General features: G+C 37.4%; 1 protein-coding gene across 3 annotated transcripts in view; it reads right to left on the bottom strand.

The window, feature by feature from the left end:
• SLC44A5 (solute carrier family 44 member 5) overlaps window positions 1-19,194 on the bottom strand; it is a 433,851-nt gene that overhangs the window by 18,912 nt on the left and 395,745 nt on the right. For all 3 annotated transcript variants that reach the window (XM_066372206.1, XM_066372205.1, XM_066372207.1), the window contains 6 exons: window positions 12,589-12,720; window positions 7,422-7,521; window positions 3,982-4,074; window positions 3,438-3,525; window positions 2,224-2,486; window positions 1,611-1,705 (listed from right to left, as the gene is read on the bottom strand). In XM_066372206.1, the coding sequence (XP_066228303.1) occupies window positions 1,611-1,705; window positions 2,224-2,486; window positions 3,438-3,525; window positions 3,982-4,074; window positions 7,422-7,521; window positions 12,589-12,720 (771 nt within the window). The remainder of the gene's footprint in view (window positions 1-1,610; window positions 1,706-2,223; window positions 2,487-3,437; window positions 3,526-3,981; window positions 4,075-7,421; window positions 7,522-12,588; window positions 12,721-19,194) is intronic.

Consider the following 19,194-nt stretch of genomic DNA (forward strand, 5'->3'; position numbering starts at 1 on the left):
AATGTGGGAATTCTACAATGTATATATTTATACAATATATACCAAATCATCATGTTGTATACTTCAAACATACACAATTTTATTGGTCAATTATATCTCAGTAACGCTGAAAAAGTTTTATAAAATTAAAAAACCCTTTGCCCATGTTGAATTGGGTTTATTGTTGAGTTGTAGAAGTTGTTTGTATATTCAAAATAGTGGTGAGTTATTTAGCATATGATTTGCAAATATTTCCCCCCCCCCATTCTGTGGATTGTCTTTTTGCTCTCATTACAGTGTTTTTAAATGCTTTTTTCTTCTGATGAAGTCTAATTTATCTATTTTTTCCTTTGTTGTCATATCTAAGAAACCATCAAATCTATGTATGTCTGAAGATTTCTTCCCATGTTTTCTTCTAAAAGTTTTATACTTTTAGCTTTTATGTTTAGCCTTTTATGATCCACTTTAAAATAATTTTTCTATATGATGTAAGGTAAGGGTCCAAATTTATTCTTTTGCATATAGATACTCAGTTTTACTAGTAGCAGTAGTTGAAAGAAAAACTGTCTTTCTCCATGGAATGGGCTTATATTTCAGGGTTTATGTTTGGGTTGTCTATTCTATTTCACACCCATCTGTTTGTCCTTATGCCAATACCACACTGTTTTGCTGACTGTAGCTTTATATATATTAAGTATTAAAATCAGGAAATGTAAATGTTCCCAATTTGTTATTCTGTTTCAAGATTATTTTGGCAATTAATATTTTAAAGTACATTCTAAACAGTTTATGTGTTTATAAACTATATGTGTCATGTATGAAGATTTATGCAAATAACACCTATATTTATATTTTAAGCCTGACCTGTCCTGAGCTCTAGACTTGAAACTGCCTGACAACTCCAGCATGCTTCTCAATCTTAACATGTCAAAAACACAATTTATTTATTTATTTATCTATCTATTTATTTATTTATTTTAGAGACAGACAGAAAGGCAGAGAGATAAGAAGCATCAGTTCTTTGTTGCGGCACTTTAGTTGTTTGTTGATTGCTTTCTCATATGTGCCTTGACCAGGGGGCTCCAGCTAAACCAGTGACCCCTTGCTCAAGTCAGCAACCTTGGGCTTAAGCCAGCAACTTTCGGGCTCAAGCCAGCCATCATGGGGTCATGTTTAGAGTCCCACACTCAAGACAGCAACCCTGTACTCAAGCTGGTGAACCTGCGCTCAAGCCATATGAGCCTGCACTCAAGCTGGTGACTTCAGAGTTTCCAACCTGGGCCCTCAGTGTCCCAGGCTCGACTTTATCTACTGCACCACTGCCAAGTCAAGCAAAACAATAATTTTTCATTTCTTCTGTGAAATCTGTAGCTTCTGCTTTAGACATCATAGTAAAAAGCACCACACACTTTTTCTCCCTTCCTTCACCACTGCTCCTCTCCCCTGCCCCCTCTTGTATTCAATGCTTCAGAAAGTCCTGTTGGTTTTTCTTTCCAAATACATCCCCAATCTGATCACCTCCATCTTTATTACCCTAGTTACAGTCATCATGTTTCCTGCAACCACTTGTCCCAATCTATTTTCTTCATGGAAGTCAAGGAGTCTGTGTAAAGGGACTTCTGGAATCTTACCTTTAAGACGTTTGTCCAAGTATTCTAGGATTATTCTAAACACTTGAATTAATGCAAGAATCAAGGATCCAAATGCTAGAGATCCTGTGTGATATCTGGGCAAAGATAAAGTGAGAATAAAAGTTAAAATATCTCCACTATTAACTAAAAAGAAATTAAACAATTTTTATAGATAAAAGGGATGTGCAGGAAGATGATATAAAAGAGCTTCTTACACTCCTCCATTCAGATTGATAAAGATCTAGAGAGTTTTAAACCATCCATACACCTTTTGCACTTCACCTACAGAAATAATACCAACTGTCTGTCAGCATAAGATAGGATGCTTGAGCTGAGCAATGGGCATCCACTGCTCGGTTTAATTGTTAATCTTTAATTTGGTGCCATCCCCAATATTTTATCTCTAGTACCCATGGTATTTAGAATAATACTGGTCTAGTTAGGGAGTATACAATTGTGGCTATAAAGCCAGACAGAGCCAATGAGCATCCATAAATTTTGAATCATACCTTTGAGCTATTTTGTGCCTTGCCACTTGAATGATAAGCAAAAGATTGAATTATAAGCATACTAAACATCACTTGGAAAAACAGAGTTTCAATGAGAAACTTACCGTATGGCTCGTCCAAATGCAGTAAAAAGTGGATATGGTGGAATGTCATCAGGTTTTCTCAAGGCCCAGTAATAAGAAGCAAAGGCACCAGCAAGGGCACACTGACCCAATGCAATGACAAAGTTCATAAGCCAGAGAAAGACAAAGAGATTGAATATCTGGAAGGTAGTGATGTATTTATGGTATAGGCTGTTTCCACCGTAGAAAGCGAAGTTACACTGAGCATGAGGGCAAGCTTTGGAAATTTCAGTTGTGTTAAAAATCTGCACTCGGAAAGAAACAACGTAGATAGCATGAGATTAAATGCTATTCCAAGATAACACCCTCCTGGACTTCCCTTTGTGTGTAAAACGCCCACTCCCAATTGCATGTCCTATACTTTTCCCATGAGTTTCTGTGGTTATTCCTATTTTCAATCACATAATTTTATGTTTGTTTTTTTTTATGAACTCTGGAATGCATATCTCATTTTCCATCCTATGTTCATCCCTCTTCACCCCTCTTTAGTTTCACATTTATTAGTGCTTCTTGGAGATATGATAAGACAAATGCGCTCAGGAAATAAAGAGCTTCCTTTTTTCTTTTTTTTCTTTTCTTTTTTTTTTGTATTTTTCCGAAGCTGGAAACAGGGAGAGATAGTCAGACAGACTACAGACTCCTGCATGCGCCTGACAGGGATCCACCTGGCACGCCCACCAGGGGCGACGCTCTGCCCACCAGGGGGCGATGCTCTGCCCCTCCTGGGCGTCGCTCTGCCACGACCAGAGCAACTCTAGCGCCTGGGGCAGAGGCCAAGGAGCCATCCCCAGCGCCCGGGCCATCTTTGCTCCAATGGAGCCTTGGCTGCGGGAGGGGAAGAGAGAGACAGAGAGGAAGGAGGGGGTGGGGGTGGAGAAGCAAATGGGCGCTTCTCCTATGTGCCCTGGCCAGGAATCGAACCGGGTCCCCCGCCCACCAGGCCGAGCTCTACCACTGAGCCAACCGGCCAGGGCCAATAGAGCTTCCTTTCTATTCTCCCACCGTTTCCAGTGTTCTCCTGCTAACACCTGACTCACTCACCCCTTCTCTACAGTGATCTCTATCAATATACAGGGTCTCTATTTCTCTATATTCTTTACTTCAGGCTCTCTATGAACAACTCCTACAACACTGCTGGATGAAATGTAGTAGAGTTCTGTACTGAAGTTAAATAAAAGAGAATTTTTTTTACTTACCGCTGGGTCACAGGTTTTATTTTCATGTTTACATTGCCCATCTGGGGTTACAATTTTGTATATGGGTATCCCTGATGAAGCCAAGTAACTGAGTAAACTCTATTAAGGATAAATTATTTGCTGGTAAGTTGAAAATACATAGACATAGAAATAATTCAAATAACTTAAAAATCCTTTGTGAGATTAACATAAAAAATTTTTGAATCTTTTAATAGTTCATCCATTCTTCAGGCCCAGAGTAATATAACATAGGTCAACTGCACAGAGAGGCCTCTTGAAAACAGTAAAATATATAGAAGTTTTTAAGGTTATCACCAAGGAGAAGTACCATATGTGAAGACAAAAATAAAACAAAATCTACCAAGTGGCCTGTATGAGAGAAAATCAATCGGTAAATTAAAGGATTTTTAGAGCTTGGCTGAAAAAATAATCAGTTATTTCTTTAGGATGTTCCTAATCTTCCAAGAATGAAAAACACTGGACTCCTGGTTCCCGAATGGTGGTGTGGACCCGAGGTTCCATGAGATAAATTACCAAAGGATACACAGCTGTCACGGCCCAGTAGCAAATACAGATCGAGAGGAAAATGAAAGTTAAAAGTGGATAAATTAATGTAGTAGGGACATATCCAATGGCTCTGAAATAGAAAAAATAGTTAAAATTCAAAATGATCCAGTGCTATAAAGTCTCAATTAAATTTTTAACTTAAAAGAAATTCCGTCTAAGGCTTATCTAGATCAAAATGATCCAGTGCTATAAATTCTCAATTCAAATTTTAAATTTGATCTAGATAAGCCTTAGACGGAATTTCTTTTAAGAACATTGGTAATAAACATCAACTCTTTTGTGCTGATTATGCTGGCATATTTTTAGCTGGTTTTTAAATTTTATTTTATTTATTTATTTGTTTATTTATTTATGTATTTATTTATTGTAAGTTGGAGACATTATTTAATGCTCACATTTCTTGCCTAAATTTACTCAAATTCTCTACTCTTTTCTTATTTCTGTCTGACTCCTAAAGATTTGAGACATTATAATCATAATATTTCGTCCTTTTGTTTAGATTTTTACATTTTTTTTTGAAACAGAGAAAGGAACAGATAGGGACAGACAGATAGGAAGGGAAAGAGATGAGAAGCATCAAGTCTTTGTTGCAGCGGCTTAGTTGTTCACTGATTGCTTTCTGATATGTGCCTTGACTGGGGGGGGGCACTACAGCAGAACTAGTGACCCCTTGTTCAAGCCAGTGACCTTGAGCTCAAGGCAGCCACCTTGAACTTCAAGCCAGCAACATTTGGGCTCAAGCCAGTGACCATGGGGTCATGTCTATGATCCCACGCTTAAGCCAGCATCCCCATGCTTAAACTGGTGAGCTTGCGCTCAAGCCGGATGAGCCCGCACTCAAGCTGGCAACCTCGGGGTTTTGAACCTGGGTCTTCAGTCTGACACTCTATCCACTGTGCCCAGCCTGGCCAGGCTGGATTCTTAGACTTCTAAAATTGGAGAGGACCATGACAATCATCTCATCAAATGTGAGAATCCCTCCCTAATTCAGAAATCTTTTCTTTACAATCTTTAAAATTTGTTCATAAGCCTCTGGTGACCACATTGTTAGAAACTTACTTTTATATGACACAGCTTATTCTATTTCTTTCCAGTATATTAGAAAATTCTTCCATATCTGCCTGGCCGTAATTAACGTCCACTGCCTTTGGAGAAGCCATGACCACCTTTTTAACACAGCAATCCCTCAAAGTAATTTATTCTTTATTTATTTTTTTTTAATTTTTATTTTTTGTACTTTTCTGAAGTTAGAAACAGGGAGGCAGTCAGACTCCCGCATGCGCCCGACCGGGATCCACCTGGCATGCCCACCAAAGGGCAATGCTCTGCCCACCTGGGGCTTCTCTCTGCTGCAACCAGAGCCATTCCAGTGCCTGAGGCAGAGGCCACAGAGCCATCCTCAGTGCCCGGGCCAACCCTGCTCCAATGGAGCCCTGGCTGCAGGAGGGGAAGAGAGAATCAGAGAGGAAGGAGAGGGGGACAGGTGGAGAAGCAGATGGGCGCTTCTCCTGTGTGCCCTGGCCAGGAATCGAACCCGGGACTTCTGCACGCCAGGCCAACGCTCTACCACTGAGCCAACCGGCCAGGGCTAAGTAATTTATTCTTTTAGTCTGCAGGATAATTATTCCTTTGCTATTTCCTCATAAGACATGGTTTCTGAAATGGTCACCATCCTATTTGTCCTGTCCTTAACTACTTTTGAATGACCTTTTCTTCATATGACACTAGATTAAATCCAGTACTGTTTGGTATAGCCATTGAGCACTCAGATGGAAATATTTCCACTCCTAATGAATTGACACATCTTCGATTTCTATTAAATTTACTACCTTCTTCACTTTCCTGTTTGAGCTATGCTGTTTTCTCCTTCCTCCAGACACTGCTGTTAAGAGAATTGCAAAGAATCTCTCTGTTTGCCCTGTAGTCTCACCCATTTATTCCAACTCTTATTTTCCCTTGAGCAAACTATCAACCTGTCACAGTTGTATTGGTCCTTTAATACACACACGCATTTGGAGGCATAAGAGTGGGTTAAGTTACAGTAAAATGTACAATATCATATTATTTTAAAAATCCAGCAAAACAGTAGTTTTCAAGGGCTAATGATAGGGCTTCAGTTACTGTGAGAAGGAGAAAGAGTTTAATTTAACAAACTGTTTGTTAACCATTTAACCACGGGGCTTCAGGTAGCACTATTATATTACAGATGACAATTTTGTTAAAATAATTTTTAAAGAGTATTTAAAATAATTTGGTCCTTGATAACTTAGTTTCTGTCATTTTAAATCAAGAGTGTGGTCTGTTGGCTTTATAGTAATGCTTTCTTTGTTTCTTCCATGCATTATTCAAAACTTTAAAGTATTATTCTCAAGTGATCTTTTGGAATAGTTTGGAAACTGTAGGTGTTATTGCCTCCCAGTGTGAATTTATGAAAAATTTAGTGTTTATTTTATTGCATGTTTTAATAAAAATGGCTCTGGGTATAAAATGTTTCTGAATTAAGAGCTGTAGATACAAAATATATAGTCTGGTGCTGTTAAGATCAATTATTCCTTCTACTGGCAAATTTTGTCATTTATATAGCAATGGTAATAATATGTAATCAACTTTATAGAATTATGGTGGTTTAAAATTCTGCAAATGATCTCAACAATTTATATTAACATGTGAATCAGTATGGGAATAATGCAATATGCAATATAACTAACTTTTATATAGCATTTTATCACTTACTTTCACATATGTTATTCTTTTAACATACATTTGGTGTTAAGAAAACAACAAAAAAACCCAGGCCTTGGCCAGCTGGCTCACTAGTAGAGCATTGGCTGGGCATGTGGATGTTTCAGGTTAGATTTCTGGTCAGGGCACACAGGAGAAGTACCCATCTGCTTCTCCTCTTCTCCCCCTCCCTCTTCTCTCTCTCTCTCTTTCTCTCTCTCTCTCTGTCTTCTCTCCCTTCCCCTCCCACAGCCATGGCTAGATGGGTTCAAGTACATAGGCTCCAGGTGCTGAGGATAGCTACATGGAGCCTTCGCCTCAGGTCTTAAAATAAGCTCGGTTCTGAGCATGGCCCCAGATGGGCAGAGCATCAGCCCCAGACAGGGGTTGCCGGGTGGATCCCAGTCAGGCGCATGCAAGAGTCTGTCTTTCTATCTCCCTTTCTCTCATTTGGAAAAGAAGGAAAAAAAAAGTGCTAATATGTAAACTAGACAGAGTTTAACCTTACTTTACCCTATGATAATTGAGGTTTTAGGGATATTGAAGGACAGGTTAGCATGACTGTTCTAATAAGTAGCAATCTGATCTTAAACAAGTCGTCTTGAAGGGTAACTAGTCTGGGGCATCTGAACAATAGGCAGTGACTGGCTTGACCAACTGATACACACTAGGTAAGTTTTTCCATCAAGGCCTTACTTGCTCCCTTCCTTCAGCAGGGCAATGGAGATGCGGATTCGGGTCCTCAGGAAGATCAGCATGAGGATGACAAGCACTTCAAGGATGCAGAGCATGATCACTTTAAAAAGAAAAAACAAAATTAGTGCGTGATACAAATCTATCCAACAGACAAACTTTCTCTGCAGAAGTTAGGACTGAGCTTCATGATTATTTCTGCCAATTCTGACACTTCATAGTTTCAGCCAATCTTAGACATTCACTTTCAAAACCTTCACAAATGTTAAAAACTCTAGATAAAAATCTTTACTTAAGTTTAAACAACTCAATTGAATGGGCTTTATCTTGGAAAAACTTTATGACATCTGTATAGGCTTTACCTTGAGAACTTCTTCCACCATTTGTAGAAATGGGGAAACAGGCATAGAGGAAAGAAAGACTTGCTTTTCTGCTTTAGGAAGCTCTTCAATGTTTCACTTTTACTCCACTGAGTGAGACAATCATTAGAGAAGAAGCTTTCTGTTGGCCCTTACAATACCTCTTAATGAATTGACCTTGCTGAGTTACACAACGGCTTTTGGTTGACCACATTTTATTTTGTGACTCCACCATCATGGCCACTATTGATGGTATCAGGGTTTAAACACAGCCCAAATCATCTAATAAAAGTCTAAGAATTAGAAGTAAGGTATTCTAGGTAAGTTTCAAGTTGGCATTTATAAAGCTCTTGAACTAAGAGTTACACAAACTTAATGAACTGCGTCAAAACTATCTTCACGCAAAGTAAGTAAATCTTTAGATAGGAAATAAAGTGTGTGTGTATAAAGAGAGAAGGAGCGAGGAGAGGAAATCCTGGGTTCTTTTGGCTTTTGTTTCCTAGATGTAGGTATACTTGAAAGTTCAGCTGCTTTTGTCTCATGTTTGAGTTTGGTGAGACATTTCTATTCTAATAAAAATACCTTTGCCTTAGCCCCAGCTCGCTCAAATTTTCTTTTCTTTTCAGATAGCTTGAATTAGTTTCTTTTTACTTGAAGCCAAATAGTCCTAATTACTATATTTTCTCAATTCTAAAACATATCATTAATTTAGGAATATCTTTTTAAGAAAAGTAAAGAAGCCCTCCATTAACTATCTATTCATTAGTTATAAGATGCATCCTGACTTCAGAAATGGTAAAAAGTAAAAAGGTATAATCTTAAAATTAAGGAACTATGTCACTGCTAATAACAATCTGAAACTATAAAAAAAAAGTTAATGGAAAGTTAATTAAATTTCCACCTGTGAAGAAACCATTCCATGGCATGCTTCTTAGATAGTTATTCCGCTGATGTGTGAAGACGCCCACCACCAGAGCGCTCGTTGTGTCATTCTGTGGTTATACCACTAAGATCCTGATGTTATATCAAATATCATTTTATATTTCCAGTAAGTAAAAATCAGTTAACCCAGAGATGTGGGAGGACATTGGCAATGTATCATTTTGCTACTATATCTTTTTTTAGTTAAACTATGTAGTTATATTTTCATGCACCTTTGATTCTCTTAAAACAGTGATCCCTAACCCTTGGGCCGTGGACTGGTACTGGTCTGTGGGCCATTTGGTACCGGTCCACAGAGAAAGAATAAATAACTTACATTATTTCCGTTTTATTTATATTTAAGTCTGAACAATGTTTTATTTTTAAAAAAATGACCAGATTCCCTCTGTTACATCCGTCTAAGATTCACTCTTGATGCTTGTCTCATAAGTTTGACAATTATATTTAAAAATATCACAGTTTTTACACCGGTTGCATAATTTTATTTTGTACATTTATCTCCCATCCAAGTACTAACCAGGCCCAACCCTGCTTAGCTTCCGAGATCAGACGAGATCGGGCGCGTTCAGGGTGGTATGGCCGTAGACTTGTGCGTTTATCCATTCCACCTTAAAGGCCAGTCTGTGAAAATATTTTCTGACATGAAACCGGTCTGTGGCCCAAAAAAGGTTGGGACTGCTGTCTTAAAACATAAAAAATGAACCCCAAATTGTGAAGTATAACCATATTAAGCTAAAATTATTTTCTTTTTGGACAAACCTAAGAATATGTGATATACCAGAATTGCTTTATATTATGAAATTGTCTTGATAAGAACATTGCATATAAAACATATATCTTAATAAAAGGGCATGTTCAAAAGGGTTATATTAAAGAAATTTCATTGCCTTTTGAACTTATATATTACATTTCTTCCTTGTGATTGAATAAGAACAAACAATAGAAACATATTTTTCTTGAGACCCTATGGAGAAACTGGTATAACTATAACTTCACAGAGAAGGAGAATGGGATAATTAATAGTAGAAATGAGAATACAACCATCTCCTAACATAATCCAAGACTAATAAAAATTGTATTGTTGAACATACAATTCTGCTTATTCTCAGTGTTTCTGTCAATTAGTGTAATCACGTTTATGTACTTGTCTCTAGTGCTGAGATTTTGTCCAAACGTGGTACAAGTAATCAAGTAATGTCTGATAAATGCATTGTGAAAGTTGAAGTCTCATCTGAGGAAAAATTAGTATTTCTAGACTTAAAAATAAAAGCAAGCTCTGTATTCTCTTCAAAGTACATCTCTTAATTTTCCAATTGCAGTTTCTAATCATCTCAATAGAATGACCATAGAACCTCTAATTAAGACTCATCTGAAAGTAAATCGAGAAGTTTCAGTACATAATATAATGGATGAGACTTGCCTTCTGTAGAGATAAGAGCTAACAGTAAGTGGATTGCTGAGGAGATATGAAATCACTTCAAATTCAGGAAGAGTGATTAGATGAGGCTGTAAGTGCCAAGAAGTTTGATTTTTATAGTTAAAAATAGCTAAAAACAAAACAATTTGGCAAAACATATTTGAAAAAATAATGTGTTCATTATATGAAGAGAACTAGGCTGATGAAAGCTAGAAATGGGTACCCAAAAAACAAGGATTTAGTGTTCTGACCCAGCACTGTCCTAGGAAAAGAGAACTAAATTGGGTTGACAGAGGAGTCTGCTGGGGGCTGTGTGCCTCAGGGTAAGACCATTGTGTTTGGCAGGAGCCTAAAAAAACATCGATCAAAATTGAGGCCTCCGCTAATAAAACTTTTTACTATTAATCTGTTCCCGAAATGCTGTGGTCCCAGGAAAGCTGTGTCCTAGATGGGTGTAAAGCCAGTAGCCATGGCCACCATCAGAGCTACCTGGCCCATGCAGATTCGCATTGGATTCGGACAGACAGTAATGAAACAATGGAGCCAAGAAATGGTGGGCCATTACCTTTAATCCTAGCTTGCACCTGGCAGGCAAGAAATACACACAGTGGGAAAACACTTCCCTTTCCATTCAGGGTTCCCAAAGCCACTGACTTATCCAAGTTTCCTAACCTCACCAGCCTTATTCACCTCTGTTCCCCATCTCCCTTTCTCTGCACAAACTGGCTTCTCCTTCAGCACTCAGCCATCTTGGCTGCTTCTCCTCTCCTCCACATGGCCTTTCTCTGCTCTCTAATGCTAATCTCAGGAACCAAGAGAGAGCAAGCTCCCGCTCTGCCCCCATTTTATAGTATAGAAATCAAAACCTTTAATCCAATATATAAATAAGGAAGTCTCTGATACAAAGTCACTTATCTGAGGCATAATGGGATTCCTCATGAGAGTGCACCACCCCACATCATGCAATCAGTCAAGGGTGTGGGGAAAAGCTTAGTCTTAAAACTAAGCCTTAGGCTATAATGACCCTGCCTGCTTACAGCCTGTCACCCACACCTAGTGCAAACTATAAGCGAGCAAACATATATCATATTTAAAAACTTATTTGACCAACGATGGGATATGTCTGCATTCTGGTCAGGGAGCGTATAAAACAGTGTACCAAATAGTGTAAACTTAACAGTGTACACAAATAAAATGGCACTCTAGGGACATAATGTGAGCCTGTTCTTGAAAGCCTAGTGACTTTTGGGTAAAGTGGCAAAGTCAAGTTGACAAATTTACTGGGATGGGACACATAGCTGGAATCATGATGTCCCACCCAGTTAGTGACCCCTCTGAGGCTCTCTCTGGGCTCCATCACCAGGCTTCCTTGAATATGTCTTTACTGGCTTTCAAACTTCAACAATATGAAGGTGAATTTTATTCTTAAGCAACATAATTAGAGATTATTTTTTAAATCTTGATTAAAGAACATGAATCTCTGTGAAGTTGAAAGGAATATTATAATAAATCTGTTCTAGGAATATAGGTTGAAAGCTATCTCTGAAATCATCTTGCTTTAAAAATTTTGTTAAGATTACCTTTAACTAATTTGATAATCAGGGCCCTGGCTGGTTGGTTAAGTGGTCAAGTGTAAACCCAGCGTGTGGATGTCCCGGGTTTGATTCCTGGTTAGGGCACACAGGAGAAGCAACCTTCTGCTTCTCCACCCCTCCCCCTTCTCTCCTTCTCTACTCTCAATCTCTCTTTCCCTCCTGCAGCCATGGCTCGATTGGCTCAAGCAAGTTGGTCTCTGGTGCTGAGGATGGCTCCATGATCTCAATGTCAGGCACTAAATTATGGCTCTGGTAGCAATGGAGCAAGGGCCCTAGATGGACAGAACATTGTCCCCTTTGTCCCCTAGTGGGCTTGCCGGGTGGATCCTGATCAGTGTGCATGCAGGAGTCTATCTCTCTGCCTCCCCTCCTCTCATTAAAAAAATAAAAAACCACACACAAAAAACTAGTTTGATAATCTGAATTAATAGTTTAAAATATAAATTTATTTTTGTTACTTATTATTCCATTTCCTGTAATAAATAGTTTAAAATTTTCTGTTATAAAAATTTTTTTCTATTTTTCTTAAACAAGTTTGAAAATTCAAGCATTTTTTTCCTTTTAAAACATCTTGGATATCAGGTAAATGGCTATAAACATCCACATCCAAAACATTTCAAGTTAAAAGCAGAAAGCTTGAAATCATTGTAAGATAATGTCTTCTTAGATTACATAATAAATTCCACTCAATGACTTTTTCATTTACTGTAGCTAGTAAGATTATAAACACATTTACTTTAATGATATTAGCAACAAGTGTGCTTGACAGGTTACACCAATCCAAGCTTTTCTTTAGACAAAAAGATGTTTTCTCATTATTACAATTTTAACAAAATCAGTTTTTAAAATCCACTCACTAAAAGTGAACCATGTTTGTTTCACTTGAAGGTACATTCTTATATCAGTCTGAATCCCGATGTCATATATAGTTAAATGAGAATTTGGTTGTTCTTGAAGATTTCTGTATTCCTTGTAACAGTGCCATATTCCTTGAAAAGGAAAGGAAAGCAGACTATTATAAAATGTTATTTTCTCAAATATAAGCTATGTGCTTATCATACATATCTACATGTATTTGATCATAGTGGTCATTTTTATAAAGGCAGGATTCATATTTACATAGTAAATATTTTTTCTTTATCTAATAGCATTCAATTTGAATGTGCTCAGGATTTGTCTGGATGACTGTGGCAACATTTGACTTTAAATATCCTTTTGATTAGAAACAACCTTAATGTCCATAAGTCATGGTATACTTGTACAGTGGAATACTATATAGTATATTTCTACATGAAAAGGGTAAATTCTAGTGATATTAAATAATTCTATGACATTTTGTTAAGTGAAAATAGCAAGGTACAAAATGACATTAGAAGTATGCTGTAATTTATATAATAAGAACAATCTTTATATATATTCACTTGTGCACACACAAAGTATCTCTGGAGGCCCTGGCCAGTTAGCTCAATCGGTTAAGAGCGTTGTCCCGAAACAAGGTTGTAGGTTCGATCCCCAGTCAGGACACACAGGGAAGCAACCAAAAAAAAAAAATGTATAACTGAGTAGAACAAAAAATGCTTCCCTTACTGCTCCCAGTTCTCTCTCTTCCTTTCTCTCTCTAAAAATCATAAAAATAAAGCCTTGGCAAGATTGCTTGTCTCGGAACACAGAGGTTGCCAGTTCAATTTCCTGGTCAGTACACACACAGGAGCAGCTTGATGTTCCTGACTCTCTCTCCTTGCATCTCTCTCTCTCTCTCTCAAAAAACAAAAAGTATCTCTGGAAGGATGCACAAAAAAATAATATTTTTTGTCTGAAGGGAGAGAAAGTTAATGATCATGGAATAGAATGAGAAGGAAAATTTTCACTGTATAAACATTATACTTTTTGAAAATTTAAAGCACATGAATATATCATCAGTTTAAAAAACAAATTTAACATTTTAAATTGCAAAGAAGCATTTTTCAAAATATTGGTGGTGGTGCAATGGATAGAGCATCGGACTGGGACCCAGAGGGCCCAGGTTCAAAACCCTGAGGTCACCAGCTTGAGTGTGGGGTCACTGGCTTGAGTGTGGGATCATAACATGACCCTATGGTCACTGGCTTGAACTCAAAGGCTACTGGCTTGAGCCCAAGGTTGCTGGCTTCAGCAAGGAGTCACTTGCTCTGCTGTAGCCTCCTGGTCAAGGCACATATGAGAAAGCAGTCAATGAACAACTAAGGTGCCGCAACGAAGAATTAATGCTTCTCATCTCTCTTCCTTCCTGCCTGTCCCTCTCTTGATCTCTATCTGTCTCTGCCCCCCCCCCAAATGTTTTGATGGTGAAGTCATGTCTTGGTAGAATGACCTACCACAAATTCTTATCAAAATCTATGTCTAGGAAACACAAATATGGACTAACTGTATTTCTCCCCAAACTCTATATTTTAGATTATATAAAGACTTTTTCCATGGCCTAAATAAAGCAGTAGTAAATATCGAGTTAAGACGTCTACTAATTTTATGAACAATGGGTCTGGATAAGGTATATTGGAAATGTTCCAGCAATAATGAAAACAAAACAAAACAAAAATCCAGCTTTTTAAACTCCTAGTTGTAAACTAACAGTTTTTGTTGTTGTTGTTTTTTGTAGATATAAAGTGAAGATGAGCCCATGGAGAAGGAGACAAAACTAGACTAGAAAAGACATTTACTTTTCAAAGAGATATGACAAATCTCTTTCTTTCAGGCTCTGCTTTCCCAGTGTATTTTAAATTTTTCTTTAAAAAATACTTTATGTAATACTTAATACATACATAATTATGTTATACAGAAGTAGATATTAAAGTATAAAGGAAAAAGAACATACACAAATGTATCACCTAGTTTAAGATTTGATAACCTTGGCCCTCGCCAGTTGACTCAGTGGTAGAGCATCGGCCTGGCGTGCAGGAGTCCTGGGTTCGATTCCCAGTCAGGGCACACAGGAGAAGCACCCATCTGCTTCTCCACCCCTCCCCCTCTCCTTCCTCTCTGTCTCTCTCTTTCCCTCCCACAGCCAGGGCTCCATTGGAGCAAAGTTGGCCTGGGCGCTGAGGATGGCTCTGTGGCCTCTGCCTCAGGTGCTAGAGTGGCTCTGGTTGCAACAGGGTGATGCCCCAGCTGGGCAGAGCATCGCCCCCTGGTGGGCATGCCGGGTGGATCCCGGTCGGGCGTATGCGGGAGTCTGTCTGACTGCCTCCCGGTTTCCAACTTCAGAAAAATACAAAAAAAAAAAAGAAAAAAAAAGAAAAAAAAGATTTGATAACCTCAAATTTTCTCATTAAACAAATTAAAATTTTTTTATTCTACCTGATGTAATTCTATCATATCTTCTTGCCTATTCCTGCCATAAAGCAATTATTCTGAATTTTGTGCTTATTATTCTCCTGTTTTAATAGAAAGATGTGTTGAAATTTCCCCCTAAGGGAGATTTATCCCATACAGATTTATTACTTATCAGTTTATTTATTTATCCTTATAGTTCTATGAATTTTGAAGCTATTTTATTAGCTGTATACATGTTTAGAATTGGTATATCTTTTTAGTGAATCAAATCCTTTGTATAACTAATAATGCTTTTTATTCTAAAATCTATTTTGTCTGATATTATTATGGCTACTGCAGCTTTTTCTTTGTTATTGATTGCTAGTACAGTATATTGTTAGCCATGTCTTAATTGTCAATTTCCTTACATGTTGTGTAACTATTGGAAATAACATACAGCTCTAACTGGTATGTGTATACTTTAATTCAGCTTGACAATCTTTATATTCTAATGGTGAATTTAATAATTTTATATTTAATGTATTGATATATTTATTTTTGTTTCTACGTACTTACATTTTGCTTTTCCTGTTCCACTTTATGGCTATACTTCTTTTCTTGCAATTTTTGTCTTTTAAAAATAAATAAATTTTTGTTTGTTTACTTATATTCTATTTTTTCCCTTCAGTGGTCTGGAGATATCTACTCTATTTTTAAAATAGATTACCCTTGAAAATTTGCTATGTGCACTTAATAACCAGGTTTAAAGTCAATACCTTAACAAGAAAATACAAGGAATTTAGATCAAAAGTTATTTGATCAAATTATTAAATATTTCAAAAAATTAAATATTATTATTATTTTATACAAAGTTTATTCAGATTTACTTACATATTTACCATCCTTTTGTGGAATTATTTTTCTTCTTCTTAAAATACATCCTTTAGGATTTCCCTTAGTATATATCTATTTGTAAACTCTACTTTTTGCTTATTTTTAACTATATAACACTCACCTAGAAAGATAGTTTTGCTGAGTGTATATAGCTATAGGTTGACAGTTACTTTTTCTTAACTCTAGGTTGACAGTTACTTTTTCTTAACTCTTTGAATTATTATTTCACTTTCTGCTTCTGCCTTATTGTTTCTTTATATGTGATATCTTTTCTCTCCTGTTCTTTTTAAAATCTTTTGTCATTAGTATTCTGAAGTTTCATAATTTCTTTCTCCTTAAATTCTTGCTTTCCAGTAGATCATTCTAAACAATATATAAGTATGTTGTTCTTTCTTCCATTTTAATGAATAAAACAAAAGAAATTCTACTTTGACCTTCTTTCCCTCATCTACTAGCTAATTTGTTGTTCCCCATTACAACCAATCTCCCCAAAATAGCCACTTATATTTTCTGACTACAATTCTTCTCCTCCAATATGTTTTTAATCTACCCTAAACAGGCTTTTCTCCCCTCATTATTTTACCAAAACTGTCATCAGATCACCAAGCATCTTTCCACTTTCTAAATCCAAGACCAATTCTCAAATTTTATCTTTCTTGGCCCATTTTATCTTTATCCCATTTGACATGGTTGATTACTCCCCTTTTTTTCACTTGTCTTCAAAATGTCACCTACTTTTGATTTTCAAAAACACCTGCTTCTCTTCTGTGACCTTTGCTGGTCCCTTCACTTTTCCCTGACCTTTTACTATTGGAAGGTCTCAGAGCTCAGTCTTTGGTTCACATCTCTATATACACTGATCTCAGCTAATCTCATAGCTCTAGTGCTCCTGGCTCCTAAATGCATTTCTCTTTTGTTAAAAAAAAATTTCTTTCTTAGATTTTATTTATTTACTTTTAGAGAGACAGTAGAAAGAGAGAAAGAGAGTGAGAGAGAGAATGAGAAAGGGGGGAGGAGTAGGAAGCATCAACTCCCATATGTGCCTTGACCAGGCAAGCCCAGGGTTTTGAACCAGCAATGTCAGAGTTCCAGGATGACGCTTTATCCACTGCGCCACCACAGGTCAGGCCTAAATGTGTTTCTCTAGGCTAGCACTCTCTCTTTAATTCCAGACTGAATATCCAACTGCCTACTTCATATCTCCACTTTCATGCCTAATAAACATTTCAAACTCAACCATATTCAAAATTAAACTACTGATCAATTCCCTTTCCACACCAAGCTTCCTATATTCTAACATTCTCTATCTCAATTGATGAAAAAGTCTATCTTTCCAGTTGTTCAAATGTAAAGCTTTGAGTCATTCTTGACTCCTCCCTTTCTCTCAAGAGCTGCATTCAATCCATCAGGAAATTCAGTTGTTTCTACATTAAAAACATGATCTGAGATACTCTCAATTGGCACATGGATTATTGCAATAGTCTCCTCACTGGTCTGTTTGATTCTTCTCTTGCCTCACTACAGTCTCTTCTCAACTCAGGACTAGAGCAATCATCATTTCACATCCCTTCTCTGTTTAAAACCTTACCTCTGCATTTAACTCAGAGTAAAAGATCTTACAATAATCTATAAGTCCCTGGCCCTTCAAATATTCTATGACTTCATCTCTGACTATTTTCCCCTTTACTTAGTCCACCCATCCACACAAGCCTTCTAGCCATTTCTTCACACACTCCTACCTTCGGGCCTTTGCTCTAGCTGTACTCACTATCTAGAACTTTCCCCCTATCTCCAATGGCTACTTCCATTGCCTCCTTCAAGCACCTTCTCAAAAAGGCCTACCCTACTAATATTACAATTTATACTCCTTGACTTATTATAATACTCTAAATCCTCTATCACTGGTTCTACTTTTTCTTTTTCCCATAGCAAATATTACATTCTAATAGATAATTTGCATAAACTGTAAGCATCAGAAGAGCAAGAAACTTTGTCTGTTTACTGTTCTATCTCAGAAGCCTAGGATACTGCTTGTACACTATAACTGCTCAACTAATATTTGTTGAATTAATGAATACAGAATGTATGACTAGATATAGATGTTTTCTGTTTCTGGTTGAAGATCTTGTTGAGTTTTGGGGGAGATTTATCGGTATCGCTTCCTACCCCGCCATTACTCTGACGTCATCTCTAGATGTTTTCTCTCTTACTCTCTTTGGTATAATTAGAGCTTCCTGCTTCTATAAATTTATGTCTTTCATCAGTTCTAGAAAATTCTCATTCAATAACTTTTAAATATGACTCATATATTTAGGTCTTATTCAAACTATTCTTTATCTCTCATGACCACATGATCATATTTAGTTCCCTTGTCATATTTTGCTGTATTTTGGATAATTCAGATTAATCTTTTAGTTCATTAATTCAATTATCAATTTAATTTTAACCTAGTAATTTTTTTTAATTTTTAAAAGTTCCATTTTGTTCATCTTCATGTATGCTTAAACATTTTTGATAATTTTTTTTTTTTTTTTTTTTTTTTTTTTGTATTTTTCTGAAGCTGGAAACGGGGAGAGACAGTCAGACAGACTCCCGCATGCGCCCGACCGGGATCCACCCGGCACGCCCACCAGGGGCGATGCTCTGCCCACCAGGGGGTGATGCTTTGCCCCTCCGGGGCGTCGCTTTGCCATGACCAGAGCCACTCTAGCGCCTGGGGCAGAGGCCAAGGAGCCATCCCCAGCGCCCGGGCCATCTTTGCTCCAATGGAGCCTTGGCTGCGGGAGGGGAAGAGAGAGACAGAGAGGAAGGAGGGGGAGGGGGTGGAGAAGCAGATGGGCGCTTCTCCTATGTGCCCTGGCCGGGAATTGAACCAGGGTCCCCCGCACACCAGGCCGACGCTCTACCGCTGAGCCAACCGGCCAGGGCTGATTTCTTATTTTTAAAAATACTATTCTTAATTCTTAAACAGTTTATATATGCTTATTTCATTTTTTATATTTACTAATTCCCATATATAATTTCTTAGAGACCTCAATATGATGTTTATAGTTTGTTTTTGTTATTTTTCTCACAAAATATCTTTTTCTTTCATGTTCGGTAACCTTTGATTCGACTCATACTTTATTCATCTTACTGGTGATCTAAACTAAAGATGCTTTTATCAAGAGGGGGATTATATTTGTTTTTGTTGGCAGCCAGAGGTACTACTAAATTGGGGTCACTTTAGATATTTTCCAGGATTCAAGACTTCCTCAGATTTCAAGTCTGATCACCTGCTG

This window comes from Saccopteryx leptura, chromosome 3 (assembly GCF_036850995.1).
Source record: "Saccopteryx leptura isolate mSacLep1 chromosome 3, mSacLep1_pri_phased_curated, whole genome shotgun sequence".
NCBI classification, from domain to species: Eukaryota; Metazoa; Chordata; class Mammalia; order Chiroptera; family Emballonuridae; genus Saccopteryx; species Saccopteryx leptura.